At 40.7% G+C, this 17,403-nt stretch overlaps 1 protein-coding gene across 1 annotated transcript in view; it reads left to right on the top strand.

Moving 5' to 3' along the window:
• The window catches only part of DNAJC6 (DnaJ heat shock protein family (Hsp40) member C6), a 51,992-nt gene extending 37,537 nt beyond the window's left edge, over window positions 1-14,455 (top strand). The window contains exons 12-19 of the mRNA XM_075002737.1: window positions 145-591; window positions 1,805-1,939; window positions 5,285-5,353; window positions 6,404-6,523; window positions 8,082-8,348; window positions 8,966-9,111; window positions 12,721-12,897; window positions 14,085-14,455. Of these exons, the coding sequence (XP_074858838.1) occupies window positions 145-591; window positions 1,805-1,939; window positions 5,285-5,353; window positions 6,404-6,523; window positions 8,082-8,348; window positions 8,966-9,111; window positions 12,721-12,897; window positions 14,085-14,186 (1,463 nt within the window). The 3' untranslated portion in view covers window positions 14,187-14,455. The remainder of the gene's footprint in view (window positions 1-144; window positions 592-1,804; window positions 1,940-5,284; window positions 5,354-6,403; window positions 6,524-8,081; window positions 8,349-8,965; window positions 9,112-12,720; window positions 12,898-14,084) is intronic.
• The last annotated feature ends 2,948 nt before the right edge of the window (window positions 14,456-17,403 follow it).

Below are 17,403 nucleotides of genomic sequence, written 5' to 3' on the forward strand. Positions count from 1 at the left end.
TTGGCAAACATATCGAACACCCCTGCTTTAGCTGAACCCGTGAGTTTTGGTTATTGCTGCTTTCTTTCCAGGGAGATTAGTAAACTGCACATATGTAAAAGCTAGAAGAGCTAGTATCTAACTGAAATCCTTCTGCTCGCTTAGATCAGAAATCTGACAAAAGCAGCTCTCACCCCACCTCTGAGGATCGGGCAGCACTAGTGCATGAGGAGAGTGAACAATCGGACGATGAACTCTTATCCCTCTCCAGTCAGCACAGCAACGCTAGCAGTGACAAGCCTCATGGGACTCCAAAGTACAGCAAAAAGCAGCAAGATGCTCCAGCACCACCTCCGCCTGAAGATGTTGACCTTCTGGGTCTAGATGGTAGCCCTATGAGCAAGAATTTCTCCACTCAGTCTGCTGCTCTCCCTTCTAACTCTGATTTGCTGAGTGATCTGTTTGGGGTTGGTGGGTCCAGTGCCCCCAGTCAGGGTGGGCAGGCAGCTTCTGAGGATGTCTTTCACGTGGGAGGGACTGGATCTGCACACTCCACCCCTCGACGCTCGGCAGCTTCTGTCTCCCCATCTCCATCTCCAAGAGTAGGAGAAGGTAATACAAACCCACAATGTTCAGTCTTCATTTCCAAAGACTGTTTAGTGGTTGCATGTGCATGTCAATACAGAACTGAACTCCACAGCATATGCTGGACTTCCTTGTCATATTTTTCCCCTCTGTAATCAATTTACACTCCTATGAGTCTCTGTGCTGTGATGTTCAAAATCTATTTGTAGCACACTAGCTCAGCACTGTTTAAAACTTGAGTAGAGCTCGCTGTAGTAGTACCCACTAAATGTGACATTGTCACAACCAGTTCCTTACGATCCCACTGCAAACTATCATAGGGAAATCTAGTATCCTGTTTTTAGTGGGAAACTTTTATCTAGGAGTGCACAGATAAGAGGAAGGAAGGGAATGGTTTGATGAATAACTTGGTCAGAATGAGGTTAGGTGAGAGAGAGAGAGAGCGCGAGGGGGAGGGAGGAAGCACTAAACTATAGACCTTGAAAGCACAGATGAAAATATTAAACCAGTTTTAGATTTTTATATAATTCAAAAGCTGCTACGACTTAAGCAAGTATAACTTCACTAGCATTCAGGGTTCAAAGCTCAGGACTGTATTCTATTATCTGTGACAAACTTTTAGAGTGATTGTTCCCCTCTTCCCTTAAACTTTGCTCCTTGCTTCTGGTAGCGTCTCCAATTTACAAGTCAATGGGGGGGTAAATCTGTACTTTAGAACAAAATTTATGGGGGCGGTGAACTCAAGATAGTTCTTGCTTAAAGCTATTTCTACAAGAGCCTCTTGGATGCTTTATCATCTTGGACACCCTCTGGGTGTCTTCAAAGCTCTTAGAGAATTTCCAGGGCTTCTCTTTTTATTTCTCAGGAAGGGGAAGAGGTTACATGCCAATGCTTAGTTTTTGAGCTATTTGCTCGTTTCTCCACACAGAGTGTAAGTCGGAATTTAACGCTCCTTATGTGAAGGTGTGCAATGTGCGTCTGGGTTGTCATTGAGAGATTTGACAGAACCTAGAGTGGCAGCACTTGGCTGGAATACTCTTACACATCAGTGCAAATCCCACTTGTGATCCTGTCTCTTCTGGTTGCATCTGACCTCCTGTTACTGTATGTGGGAATGAGAAAGGAAGCTTGCTATTCCTTCATAGCTACTTATTTTGAGTGGAATGGATCTAATTCAGATCAATAAATGGGAAAACATGGTACAAGATGGAAAAAATTAATGTCCAATTCATTTTTCCAGCAGCTGCTTTTGACCCATTTGGAGGTAGCCCAAAGCATTCTGGTCCCGATCTACTTGGCTCTTTTCTTGGTTCATCAAATGCCACGGGTGATCCTTTCCTTCAAGCAGCAAGAAGCCCTTCACCTACAGTGCACAGTGACCCTTTTCACATGGGTAAGAAACTCAGTGACTCATCCATTGTATTTAAAACAGGTGTTTATATAAGTAAGGATGAGAGAGCAAGTCATTTAACAAGCACAAATGTACTTATCTCTGAAATGACTAAAGCAAAGCTGCTCAATGGATTTGCAGCTTGTTTATAATTTGAACCCTGTTACACTCTCAATCTGTGTTTAATCAATGAACCATTTGTGCCCATGAAGAAATTGGACTGTAAACAATGATGCCTGCTTGTGTGCTCATGTGGTTGAGGCTCAAGATGAACCAAAATGCCATTAATTGTACTAAGTAGGACACAGCACTAACAAGAGCACAGGGTGTGTCAACACAGCAAAGTTATTTCAAAATAGTGGCCATTCTTCTGAAATAACTTCGTGTATCTACACAATGCAGCCACTGTTTTGAAATATTTTGAATTTGGTAAACCCCATTCCACAAGGAATACCGCCTACAAATAGGGGCTGTGTAGACATGGAAAAGGTGCTCTTTTTGAAATAAGCCATGGTGCATCCAAGAGCTCTAATGTGAAATAGCCTTTGTTGTGTCTAGATACTCTGCATTGAAATATCTGAGCGCTATTTTGATACACATTTGGTTGTAGATGGGCTGTTTTGAAATCAGCTATTACAGAAAATCTCTTCCAGAATATGTTGTTTCAAAATAGTGTTGCTGTGTAGACATAGTCTAAAGGACTTAAGTTTTCTTTACCAGGCTTAATGTTTCTAGATCAGTATCATCTTGGATCTAGATTTCTGGTGCTTCTTCACATCAGACTTATTTTGTTTCATTTTATCTTTAAGTCTCTGACTGTGAAGCTTTGTGTGCTTTAAAACAAAAACAAAAATGAAAAAAGAGGGAAGGAGCTTTTCTGCAGCTACCTATCTCTCCTTGTATTGCTGCTCATTCTCTGTGCTGATTTATTGGTGCAAGAGCCACCAAGTAGTCTCTCACTTGAAGTGAGCTAGAGACCATATTGTTCATTCACATAGTGAGAACTTTTGACCCTGTAGCCCTCTCTGTCATAAACAAATCCAGCTTCGCTTTAGTCCTGGTTAGTGATCATCTACAGCTCCTTTCTCAGGTAAGAGATTCTTTCTGGAAAGTGAGCATTGCAAAAGAGGGAATTCTGATCTCACTGGCACATATTAGCTTTGTGAATTGGACACTTGCATCATAGCCAGAGCTTGCTGTATCAATGAAGGCAATTAAGCAATATCTCTCCTCTTCAAGATACTAAATTACTGTGCTAGTGCCAAGAATTAATGAGAACTTGGCAGAATGTGGTTGTGCGGTCTAATAATGTTTGAAAACCTGAGCATTTGTTTCTCTCTGATGCATTAAAGAACTGCACTTTGATTTATCTGGATATTTTTATGCCACTTTATTGACTTGAAACAACTTGCTGTCCCTTCGGAAATGCAGTTGCACCTTTGCTTTCCTTTAATGTGTCTGTGGTTGCTGATCTTTCCTGAGATGGTGTATAGTTCACTGAAATGTTAAAGCTTGCTCTGGAATGAAGTGCTTAGGGAGTCTTTTGGCTCCTTTTGGAGTGTGATGCTGGCCCAGAACTGTGCTACTTAGATGATTTCTCAGAGGCCAAGGAGCTGGTGAGTGTGGGGAAGGACAAGAAACAATAGGCTTTAAACTGCAGCGAGAGGTTTAGGTTGAACATTAGGAAGAACTTCCTGTCAGGATGATTATACACTGGAATAAATTGCCTAGGGAGGTTTTGGAATCTCCAGCACTGGAGGTATTTAAGAGCAGGTTAGACAAATGCCTATCAGGGATGGTCTAGAGACTGGACAGTGCTTGGCCCTGCTGTGAGGGCAGGGGACTGGACTTGATGACACTTGAGGTCCCTTCCAGTTCTAGTGTTCTATGATTGTATCAGCCACTTTCTCAGGAATCAGAGCTGGGCTTTGAATTTAACACGTTTAATTTCTGATGTTGCAACTGAACTCTTGCATTTTGCTTTGTCTACCTTTTTGTTATTTTTTCCTAATGAAACAATCCCTGCACCAACTGTTTTATCCAAGGGTCAAGATTATTGACTTCATGGAAGAAACTTCGAGGGAAAGGGCTTATCGGTGGAAATTTCTGTAGGGGTTACAGGAGTGGGGAGCTACATGAAAGAAGACAATGCAGAATGGGGTTGAAGGGAATGCACAGACTCTTTGCGGTGTACATATTTTCTTTGTCTCCAGCCCTTGGCCTCTTTCAAGCATGGGTCTGTCACAGGCTTTGGCCGCATGTGCGGTCTTTGTTCTACACTGGTTGTGGGAATGGGGACACCCACATAATGTAGGAACACTGTCTATCACCATGGTATTGGTGCACCAATTCTGTATTATTCAGGAAGTGCAGACTTCTAATGTTGACTAGGTTCAGCTCTTAATAAGCAGTGTTCTGGCTGGCTGTTTACATCCAAAGCAAATCATTGCATCATGATTTAGAGACTTATGTATGAGGTGCAGTTTTCATTTGGTTTTCATTATGCATTTTCCCTTTGTGCTGCTATGTATATGTCAAGGTACTTACTTTCACTAGATAGGCCTGTCTGTCCAGAGAGACACTCATTTTCTCAAAAGTGGATACAAAAAAGATCAACAAAAGGCAGAAGGATCTGTAGATTTGCAGCATTCTGTTGAGTTCAGCAATTTCTGGAATCAATGTTTTATATAAAGTAGCTCAGTGTATGGGATTATGGGGGGGAATTTTATATATTCCTAAATTGCTCACCCAGGAGTTCGGAAGTATTTTAGAACTTCAGACTTTCTGGGAAAATATCAGCATTAGTAGATAAAAGGAAAGTAATAGGTTTCAGACTAGTAGCTCTGCTTTGGTAACTACTTAAATTCTTTCTGACAATTAGTATGTGCTAATAGGCATCTAAAACTGACCATTTGATCAGAAATTCAGCCTGAGTTCAAGCCAATGAAACTCAGTTGATTAAAACAATCCCTGTATGGTCATTGCAGATAATTGCTTAAATCTCCTAATGTGTGGTATTGATTTATAATAATGGCCTGTGTCCAATCTGGGGAAACTTTATTGGAGCATGCACCTTGTACAACTGAACCATTTGAAACAGATGTTAAATGTATGTGCCATAAAAAACCAATGGGGTGGGGTCAAAGAGTTACTTTAGTTTCACTAGCTGTGACTTTTGCAAAGATGTGACTCTTCCAAATCAGACAATCACTGAGAGCCAGTAGAAAATTTTCATTCTGTCCTGTAGTAGTCTTTACCTTCTTGTTTTTCTTCTCTGTCGCTGGGTTATGTTCCTTTTTGCAATATCTTAGTAACAATCATTTTGGTTAGCTTCCAGTACACCAACGGTTTCCATACAGCCAGATGTTTCAGGTGGCTGGGACTGGTCCAACAAGTCAGGTTTGTATGGTTCTGCTTCCTACCCACTTTTAAAGGTTAGTTCTTAATGGGGAAAATATATTACCACTAGCTGGAAGAGAGCTGGTTTCAACATCCATTACCTAAAATCCATTACTAGTTTACACAATATTAGAACAGCAACTTTATTTAATACATCGACAGAACAAGATTCTGCCCTGAACTTAGGCAATCTAATGCATGCTCCTTCAGAGGCATTGAGGAAATGTAGGTATGTGAAACTGCTGCCCTCTGAAGATGACAAGATTGCAGTTCTTCACTAATAGTGAAATAGTGCAAAGCATTTTTTCATGCAGAATTTCACATCCCTGCTCAAAAATGCCTAAATGTGGTGAGAAAAACAATTGGGAGTTTATAAAATGGCTGCAAAATCTAGGAAAGGGTGTGTGTGTGTTTTTGTTTTTGTTTTAATCCCAACAGTGTGCAGAACATCCAAATGTTGCATGCCATAATGTAAAAATTAATCAGAAGGTATGAAGGTTTAGACTTGAAAATAGGACTATGTGATTCAACCTCATTTGAGCAAAAATAAAAACCCTGAAAAATGTAGCAGGTGTCTCATGAAATCCCTACATAAGATTACAAAATACCATTGTTGCTGTAGAAGCAATCCCAGAATCCACACCTACTATTGTCTTATATAGCTGGTGCTAAATGTCAGGCCCACGCGCAGGAATTTCTGTGGGGTTCCCCCTTCATGATCTGCAGGTTCCCCACTTCACAGCAAAGCAGGTAGGAAGGGAGAGAAACCACACATGGGGTATGGAGTCTGTTCACACCACACACACAACTGCATATGGACGTGAATGTAGTCTCTTAAGGGTGTGTGTGCAAGTAAAATATTTTGAAACCATTTACTCTTCTAAGTACAAAATGTCAGCTCAACATATACAGCACCTCAGTGTTCTGTCTACAGGAATATGTTTGACTCAAACATCAAGATGGTGGTAGGCTGGGGTGTATCCTAATGATACATTTGAGCAGACCTAATGTTAGAACAGAGTTTGTAAAGCCTATTTTTTTTTTCTTTAGGTGGCCTTGGTAGGGGGAGCAAGTCGGCTGCTACAAGTCCCACGGGATCTCTCCATAGCACTCCCACTCATCAGTCCAAACCACAAACTCTGGATCCTTTTGCTGATTTGGGGGCTCTTGGTGCAAATCTAGCAGGTTGTGTTTTTAATAACAATATAAAAGCACTTGTCTGGCTAATTTAGAAGAGATGCTGCTGTGAAAGTATTGAGTTAAATGGGCACCTTGGACTTTGAGGCAGCGGCCTGGGGGTCTAAGTAGCTGTTTACTGCACTTGCACCTCAGATATGATTTTGGAAAGCAGCCATTTCAAAGTAGGGACAGAGGACTAGATTCTTTAAAGCTCTTCAGAACTTGGCCTCTTCTGAGCATTTATCTGTAGGTATTGGCTTGGCTGGGAGCTCATTGCTGTTAACTAGCATGGGTCTGTAAGGTGGAACATGAAGTCAATGACCTTGCTAGAGGCTGCTGCCTTGATTTTTCTCCTTAGCTTAAATCTGAAGGCAATACACCTGATAAGACACAAAATGGGGCCTGAATTTCAGAGGTTTCTGGGAATGACTTGTCACCTCGCCTCTGTAGCTTTGTTTCTTCTGCCTGGCTTTGATTGGCCCCTCCACTGAGACTGACTGGCAGCAGTTGGCTAGTTCTTTTGGCTGTCCCTTCTTCTCCATCCTGACTCACTGCTCCATCCACAATTCCTCTAAAGATGGGTACTGGAACCCTAAGGACCCCGCTTTAATCTCTCCTTACAAACGGCACTTTGCTTTCTGACTTCTAGATAAATGCTTTCAGTTTACACAGCCCGTCAAAATGAGGAGAGAACACCAAACTCCTAATGTTGGGAAGGCTTTTGGCCAGATTGGTTTTAAGACACTCTAATGCGTTCAATTCTCTCACGTCCCCTTCCACTTTAGCTTCTTACACTGGGAAATCTAATGTGCCTTTTGACTGAAGTTTTATTTCCAATGTCAGCATGGTTCTGGAATTAGGTTTCCCAGTTCCCTCTGCTGGTTTTTTACTTGCTGTGCAGGAACAAAACAAACAAGTGCCAGGTATCCTGTAAGAGAGCAGCTGTTGGTCTTGCTTTAGTGAATCTGTGTAGGGTTCTGTGATGGTTTCTAAAAGATGGACTCCACAGGATATCTATCAGGCTTAAAATGTTCAGTGGTGTTCAGATATTTTAGGGCAAATAAACATGACCGAATTTCAAGCACTAAAGACTATTTTTAATTCTTTGACCACTTTGGTGCCTTATGGAAATGCTCCTCAAGAAGAAGTATGTCTCTGAATATAATCTCATGACAGATGTTTTAGTAAGGTGCTACTTGGCATTGTAACCACCACAAGAAACTTGTTGGTTCCTGATTTCTATCCTGTGAAGAACCTGTTTGTTGTTTGTATTATAGTAGCCTCCTAGATGTTTCAACCAAGGTCAGGGCCCCTTTTATGTGTTGCACAGACTTAGCAAGGGACACTCCCTTACAAACTAAATATAAAATAAGACCAAAGGAGACCTAGGCACAGAGGTGACGTGACTTGCACAAAGTCGCACAACAAGTCAGTGGCTGAGTCAGAGCACTGGGTTTTATTCATTTATCCATTTCATTTATTCCAATTTATCCACTGGAACACACTGCTAACTTTTTTCTTTTCTTCCTCACTGCTTCCTATATTGCAGGAGGATCTTCGTTTGCCAGTAAACCAACCACACCAACAGGAATAAGTGGAGGATTCCCTCCGATGGGTTCGCCACAGAAACCACCCCCTCAGCCAATGGGAGGTAGTGGTTGGCAGCAAGGTGCCAGCTATTCTTGGCAACAGTCACAGTCCAAACCCCAGCAAAACATACCACACTCTTCACCCCAGAACCGACCTAACTACAATGTGAGTTTTTCAGCAGTGCCTGGTGGACAAAATGATCGTGGCAAAGGAGCAGCCAGTGCTGGTAAGACATTATTTAAATGACCTCCAAAATGCCTGGTGCTGTGTGGTTTTGTTTTTTTTTTGTTTTTTTTTAAACGTAATTCATGGGAAAAAAAAAAAAAAGATGAACAATTTATGATTGGAGCAAATACTGCCAAGCTAACCACTATATGATCCCCAAGGGCAGCTACATCTGTATTTGAGCAGGCAGACACAGAGGGGAATGATTCCCAAGTTTGGGGATATTCTTGAAATTCTCCATTCCTAACATTTATGTAACATCTGCAAAAGTGACAGTTTTTTTGTATGGCTCCATTTGAGTGTCCAGCTTGACATGTCTAATTGCAAAACACATGTGATTCCCTTCACCTTAGAGCCTGCATGCTTGAAATACCAGAAAATTTTGACCTGGTACTTTTAAGTTGGATGCATGCAACTAGTAACCATTTCTGAAAATGCCTTGTACTCTGGAGCTTGTTTCTGTACCACGAGGTGATGATTTTCATGCAGACCACTGAAGTATTGCGGTTATGCTTTTGTGATAAGAATATTGCTTTGGTGGGCAACTTGAGGAACAAGTTTAATTCTGTAAGATATTTGCAAAAATAAATTCTAACATAAGCTTTCTGGTTTATTAAGACTCAAAACCAAAGATGTCTGCTGATTTTGAAGACCTGCTTTCTGGGCAAGGCTTTAATGCCCACAAAGACAAAAAGGGACCCAGAACAATAGCTGAAATGAGAAAAGAAGAAATGGCTAAGGAGATGGACCCTGAGAAGTTAAAAGTAAGCTGCATTCTTGTAGTGTGATAACTGTACCCTCATTCAGAATGGACTTCCTTCCAGCAAATTGAAGACTGAAATCCAGCTCAGTTTCTTCATGACAGTTCGTAAAACTAATCACTTTTAATGCTCCATGTGATCCATTTTTAAATACAAAATCCTTTGCCAGAAATGAGTAATTCTTTTGTTTTTACAATATTTCTGCACTCAGGTAGCATTTGCTTACTCTTGTATGCACTCATCCACTGCATGCTTGGGTCTCAAGAGCTATGAAAATGTACGATACATCAAACTGTTGTAGCTGGGCCATATTTAAATACCAGTGATTGCTAGCTACTTCACTCTTGCTCATAATCCTCAACTACTTTTCTGAGATCTGCCACCTTGGTCACACACTGGGGATTGAACCAGGGAAAGCTTGAGTTGTTAGTTTGACCTGAAGAGCCATTTCTCTTTAGCTGTGTCTGTAACAGACTTGGGTGCAGGTCAGGCTCAGAGGAAGCCTTGTAACATACACCTGGGAGTTGCATTTACATGGAAGAGAAATACTTTGAAAGCATCTAAGGCATTTTTAGATATCTCAATGCAACTTGGTAGCCGGAAATGAGGAGTCTGCCCTCTGGAGCCCACCAGCAAATGCTCCAGTTGCTAACATACCACAGTCCGGGGCTGTGGTAAATACCAATTCTTAAATCCAAGAAGGTTCACAAAATATAACTTTTGCTATGTAAAGTCAAGAGCACTTCATACAGCAAGCTTCTTTTTAAAACATGTTTGTCCAGAATAGAGCTGAGCAGCTGTTTTTTGTACCAGAAAAACACCTGAGATGCTTCATAAAGAGGCATTCTGGAGAATTCTTACAGTAACTTTTTAAAACATACTCCTTTCCAAGTGAGAGCTGCTCCTCCACTTAAGATTTTTTCCCCTTCTTCCCATCCCTGCTCCACCATACCAACATATATCCCTAGTGAGCGGGGAGGGGTGGGGGTGGGGAAGAGACTTGATAGTGTTGAGTAAATCTTCACTGAATTTCCTTATGCTCTGGAGTCCCAGCTTATTATTTAGATGGGCCTCTCTGGTAAAGTGAGTTTCTTGCTTGTTGACATCACCATGGATGGTGGTCTGCCACGGACTACAGTCAGCTGTACCCCCAAAAGCAGGGATGCATATAGTTCTCTTGGGATCAACATATACATAGCTCTATCATTCTCCCATTTCTTCAGCGGAGACTCTTTGTCTGTCTGTGAAGCAAACTTGTTGATTGATTGAATTGACAGATTGTATTGGGGATAGGAAACCATGTAGCTACAGAGGCTGTAGATGTAGAATGGGGAGCGAGGTGGAATAGTTCAATCAAAAGCCCAAGTAAATTTGTTAGCAAAATACAGTTAGTGTTAAAATTGACTGTCATAAGCTTGGGGGAACAGTGTTAATATGCAGATACAAAGAGCAAAATGTTCAAAACACAACAATGAACAGTATCCCCAGCTTGATTATGACTAGTTGTAATCTTCAGGCTAATTGGCTGTTACTCTTATTTAGTATAGGTCACAGAACTAATTATTTTAGTAATTCAGCTGTTCTTGTGCTTAAAGCATGCAGTAATGTCTTCCCATCAATTTCTTGGAGAGCAAATGAAGTCACCAGTCCAACTGATTTTTTTTTTTTTTTTCCTCCCCACAGCGTACTTGTCTTCTGCATTTTACTTCAATGAGTCATCTGTTGTTTTGGAACCGTTGAAATATTTATAGTAACTTTCTTTCACATCAGTGGGGAAATAGGGCTGAAACTGGCACTAGCTAAACAACGTTCTAATGCCTACAAAGCATACAACTGGTATATTTGACCATTGGACTATGTACGTTGCTAGTCAGCATGAGGGGAAATCTTAAGGCAAGGTCCTCCAAAATATGCACTTCTAGGTAGCCAGATGTGGTTCTTCTCAGTCTTCTATAATAGCATTATTTTTAGTTACATTATGTTCAAAGGAATGTACATATTTCAAACTACATATGGCGCCTGAATTGTGGATCTTGGCCCTAGAGTACTTGTCTGAGAGAGAAGTAACACATTACCTGGCTCGAGACAGACACACAACCCGCCCCCACCCACTCAACTCATGCCCCATAGGATATAGCATGGTCTCCCTTGGTGCATGTTTCTCTTACTGAAAGGCTAGCATGTGAGGACTCAGTCAGCTCACCTTGTGCATGATCTCCCTTCATTGTCACTTAATCTGGACTTCAATTTCAGTCTGCACAGGTGTTAGTGGAGGTTAAGTACTAGTGTAACATAGCAGTATTGCTACATCTAGTTTTCAGGTCACCTGAATATTCTGGAAACTAATTGCGCAGAGCTAGAGCAACAGTGGGCATATGTTTCCTACTGATAGCTTTTCAGTATGAGTTGGTCCGTCCTCTTCCTACTGGACTGCATAAGTGTCCTCTCCGGTATGTGCTAAGTAGCACACTCATTGGCAATCTGAGCAGAGAAGCCAAAGATTAAATGGACCTAGGGAATTATTCTTTCCTTTCTTAAGTTGCTTCTTCCAAGTTAGAGCTGAGGGGCAAGGAAATAGTTGTTTCCATTCTATGGATAAATGGAATTTCAGTGTCCATGGTGGTAACTCTTTCTTCTCTCCAACTTAAATTGCACTTAATCCTCATTCCAGCCTTCTGAAGGGAACATAATTTTTCCTACTTTACAAATAGGGAAACTGAGGCTAAAAGATGATGATGATTTGCCCAAATGCAGATGCACTGTTACTAGAGTTGTTTCAACTGGAAACTCCAAATGACTGCTGGACACTTTTTCAGCTGACTGCTGACAATGCACATCTGAAAAGTGTACATCCTTTTTCTGGATGTGTCCACCTGCTCTTTGGGGGGCGGGGGGGTGAGAAAAGGTGGTCACAAGGGAGGTATTGTAGGAAAAAATGTTGCAGATCTTTAATTACTCCTTTCTTTCAAAAAAAAAAAAAAAATCCAAAGGTAGAATAGGAGAAAAATGGAATGGGAAGGAAAGGAAGTGGTACTGGCTCAATTAGTTTCTGATTTTCTTTCTGCAAGTTGTGACTACATTCACCAATGTCTGGTAAACTGCCATGCTGGGACATAGTTGCCTCCATCGTAGTTGCCTCACAATCAAAACCTTAAAGGGCCTGTTTCATAATTTCAATTGTTCATCAACTGTTGCTGTGAGTAGTCCACAACCATACTCCCAATGGAGGAGAGGTAGTTGTCACAAAAGACTCCATGGTGGTGCAGTTACTTTGATAATCCTGAGATACTTGATCTCCAAGATTGTATTCATATTAGGCATGTACATATATGTATAAATGCTACTTGCTTTTAGAGCCTCCTCCCACCAGTGTTTTGCTATAAAAGGCTAGTCAGGCCTTGTAAAAAGCCCTCTTAAAAAAGGAAGGGGAAAAAACCCACTTTTTCCACTTTGAGATTATCTGATAACATGCCCTTCAACCGTTTCCTAAAGTTCGAGCCTGAGTGTGCAGGAGCGATCCTTGGAAACCTTTGCCATCTAAATGGCAAAATGTGGATGTGATGCTCTATTTAGCATTTGGTTACAGATGTTGAGAATTGTCTCTATCTCCAGATCCTAGAATGGATTGAGGGGAAGGAGAGAAACATAAGAGCACTGCTGTCGACAATGCACACGGTGTTATGGGCTGGAGAGACCAAATGGAAACCCATTGGCATGGCAGATCTTGTAACCCCAGAACAAGTGAAGAAGGTCTATCGCCGAGCAGTGCTTGTTGTTCACCCTGACAAAGTAAGTAGCTTTGTTTGCTTGTTTTAGAACTAATCTCATGAATAATACACATCTATTGCAAATGAAGGGTGAACTGGAGAGCATGAGATGTGATTGCATCAACTCGTTAAATGGATCAATATGGAAGCCGAGTCCAAACAATTGCTAACTGTGTTCCCAAGACTAGCCCCTCAACTTGCAGAGAAAGATCCCTCAAACACAAGATGTTCAATTCAGGCTTTGGTTCATCCTCATATTGTAATTTTTAAGCCAAAATGTCCATGAACTGCTATGATATTATCAAATGTCCTGCAGGATATTAGTTTATAGTGAATGCAAATGTGAAGAGATCTTAAATTGTTCTTAAATTATTTTTTCTTTTCTAATTGAAAATAGAAGAATTCCATTCTACAGTCTGTCAGAGCGACATCAAACAGGACATCGGTGTTCAGATTTGACTCACCTGATCCCAGGCTAGGAGTCTGGGGATGGGGCTGTCTCTGAGAGGAGGCAGCTTTTGGTTTTGCCCCAAAACAGGGTTGACCATGAGCAGAGATGAACTTTGAGAATTGTTGTCTGGTTTGTGACTCACCACAAATGATGCTTGCAAGATGAGGAGGGAGATGCATCTGTTGGGGGACTGGAATGAATTGTGGTCAGGCCACAGCCCTTTTTGTTGTCTGTGGTGATAGCCAATTCAGTGTCCTTTCACAAAAGTCTGAAGTTTTTATTAAATAAAAAAAAACAAAAACAAAAACATAACCCTCCTCTGGGACTTCAGTGCTATACTCTAGAGACATCAGACAGGCTTCCAGACCAACTCTGAGAAGCCTTCGTGTACTGAAAAGTTGTAGAGCAGCAAGAAGGGCCATTCCAAGGGAAGAGTCAGGAAGTAGTGAACTGCATGGGTGTGGGGTGAGTCTGTAATCAGAATGTGAATGTGTTTGCCACGTTCCTGGTGAAGCCCTACCCATTAGTAGAACTGTCCTGATAGCCTATGTTTTTTACATTTCATTAAGCTGTAGCCAGGTTGAGCATGTGTCAAGAGCAGTTAGGTTTAGTGAAGCAAATGCAAATGGAGAAACATTTTGTTCCTCTCTTGAAGTAAACTACTAACTGCTTTTTAGCATATGACAGTTTTAAAAATGTCAAATGTGCATACTCCACTTTAGCAGATCTGACTGATTCCTCATTCTGTTCTCTTTTAGGCTACAGGGCAGCCCTATGAACAGTATGCAAAGATGATCTTTATGGAGCTAAATGATGCCTGGTCAGAATTTGAAAACCAAGGCCAAAAGCCTTTGTATTAACATACTTTCTCAGACCCCTGCTTGTGCTTATATAGTCTCTGGTCACAGTTTTGCAACTTTTCACCAAAACCTGCAGGAAATTTGAAAGTTTTCAGAATTACTCATGATTCCAACTCCACGAAGAACAAAATGTTTCCTCGTATGTAAATCACAAATTTTGAAAGCACTGGAGAATTTTAGCCACATATCTCCTAAGGGGACCTGTGTAACTAAAATCACTCATCATGCCTTGAAAACTTATTCCATATTTCCAGAGTCAAGTGGGGGAGAGGGAAGACTGCATTCTGGACAACAGTGGGACTGGTTTTGTGTTGGGTTGTTTGATGTCTCACTTCTGTCAGTGAAGTCAGGTGAGACACAGGACTGCAACTGAGGGCAATAATTGAAGATTACATCTAACTTTCGAAGGTGAGATCCAAATGAAAGCGTTCAACTCCAGGGAGCTGGTTTAGGCACACCTAATAGTATCAATTTGGTACCTAATCACTTTTAGGCTATTCTCTGAGATGAAGCTGAGTGACTGGATAAGTCAATATGGCAACTTAATGAGCCTTAAGCAGAGAACTGTACCACACATTAGTGAAGCAGTTAAATATTTACAACAAATTCTACATCACCACAGGGCAAGGAGTGATTTACACTGCAGATCATATATTTGATGTTACACCAGCCTAAGCTAAACCTATGTTCAGGGAATAGTGAACTTGCATGGGTGTGGGGTGAGTCCATAGTTGTAGAATGTGGTAAATGCTTATCCTTGACATTCCAGTTGCAATCTGTCCATTAGCAGAACTATCTGATAGCACATCTATTTAAGACTGTGGTGTCAGTTATAATGCTGCTTCAGAAATGTCCCACATTAATTTCAAACATTTCCCACTTGAGGATTTGGATGATCTTGCACCACCATGACTTATCAGTTGCAACCAACTATTCAGATGTTTTTTGGAGCATTTGGACAAGGGGTCATGATACAAATACTATCTGTTACCACTTGATTCTTCAGATCAGTGTGCAAGTTGTACAGGAATGTGGAATTTATCTGGTCTTTGAGGTAACAATAGGGCAGTTCGCATATTGAAAAGCTGCATTGATCCAAAGCCGCCATGGTGACATGGAGAAGCTGAAGCCTCTCTCATCTAGTTATAGGGCGAGTTTTCCTTTTGTAAAGTAACTGGAAACAGTGGTTTAGTTACCAACACACTTCATAGATGAGGTGAAATCTTATCGGCTTTAGCTTTAAAAGTTCAGTATGTGCATAGCAGATGGACAGAAGGTTTTCATATTGATTCTTTAGGAAAAGATCAACTGCTGATGTGAAAACTCTTTTGAAAGCTGTTATTTTTAAAGACAATCCATTTTTGTTTGTGTACTTTAATTTTTCAGTGGCAAAATATTTACAGCAAAGACAGCATGTCAAAGGAGATTATTTTCTTATAAAACCTTTATCTTTTTGTTGTACTGGTCCATTATTTATTACCGTTAACTGACAATGTGATACCAACACTCATTTTTTCCTTTTTTTAATATACAAGTCCTTAAAAATTCAAGATAACAATAACAAATTATATTTATTAACATATTATGAAATGTTTTGATTCAGTATGTGCTTGTCTTTCTTAAAAGGATAACTGGAATGTGAATCATGTTCCTGTGGTTTGTTAGTTTATTTCCTCATTCATGTTTGTAGCTATTGTGTGAACTATGCCTATATAATAAAAGGATCTCATTGATGTAATATACACTTTTGAAATGATAAACTACACTAGCTTTCTATCAAGTCTGTCATGGCAGAGAGCTCTGGATAACTCATCCATTTTCACAAAATTCAAATTGGTGTTAAACTTGATATAACACAGAAAACCTACCCAAATGTAAACTTTGATTCTTCTCCAACCTAATGTTTTTATGGATGCATGAAACTTTTGGGACCTAATTAGCTCCAAATTAGTTTAACTCTGCAATTGTTCATTTCTTGTCATATCTTGTAGTGACAGAGCTTATTGATGTTCAGGGTTACTGTTTGTCTAAAAATTATTGTAATTTTTTTGTAAATATGCTACATACTTGAAATGTGAGTAGTCTAAAACATTTGTACATATATATATTAAAAAGCTCCAATTCAATAAATTCAGGTATGTTCTGTGCTTATAAAGAAACAGCCACTTTATTACTCTTAATACAGTTTGGGACAATAAAACTGTAAATACAGTCTGTGCAAGCAGGAGAGCTACTGATTAAAGTTAAAATATTACAAAAAATACATGTGACTAAACAGACCCTCTTTTTAATAATAATTTCTGAGGCAGAATGGACCAGATCAGCTCTCCCTGGGCACTTATGCATAGGCCATATTTCCTCTTGAGCAGAGGTGCTCATACTTTGTAGGCTGCTTACCTCTTTCCAAATAATGTTCTTCCATTTAGCAACAGCTTATGGAGGTTATCAAACTGGGGGCAGGGGGCGCAGAGAAACATGGAGAATATAAGAACGGCCACACTGGGTCAGACCAAAGGTCCACCTAGACCAGTATCCTGTCTTCTGACAGTGGCCAGTGCCAAGTGCCACAGAGGGAGTGAACCAAACAGGTAACAGTCTCTCTCCTGCCATCCATCTCCAGCATCTGTCAAAAAAAAAGGCTAGAGACACTATTTCTTACCCATCCTGGCTCATAGCCATTAATGGACCTAACCTCCATGAATGTATCTAGCTCTCTTTTAAACCTTGTTATAGTCCTAACCTTCACAGCCTCCAAAAATTGAAACTCAGAGTGCCTGGTGTTGCTGCTTGCCTCCCTACAGGGCACATCTTACAGTGTGTAAGTCTCTGTACTTTATAAAGTGTTATCTGGCACTACAGGATTTTTCTCGTGTACCTTCTGCCAGGAGCTGCTACATATACCCCACTTTGAAAATGCCTGCTCTAGTGTAAACAATTTGAGCTAGGGCCTTCCATTGCTGAAAAGAGTAATAGGGCAATAATATCTTGGTGCACATGAAAAAGAGGGTACAGCAAAAACATACAATGTGACAATCATTTGTAGAAAAACCTAAAGGGCCAGAGTCTGATCTTATTTGCATATATACATTTATACTGGTATTTTAGATGTATGGAGGTGGAAATCAGGTTTCCCAGGATTTCAGAAGATGGGATGTCTCTGGTCTGCCCTGTTCCAGCATCAGTGACCCTTTCAATATGCAGGACCCAGGGCAGAGAT

Source organism: Carettochelys insculpta, chromosome 9, assembly GCF_033958435.1.
Source record: "Carettochelys insculpta isolate YL-2023 chromosome 9, ASM3395843v1, whole genome shotgun sequence".
NCBI classification, from domain to species: Eukaryota; Metazoa; Chordata; order Testudines; family Carettochelyidae; genus Carettochelys; species Carettochelys insculpta.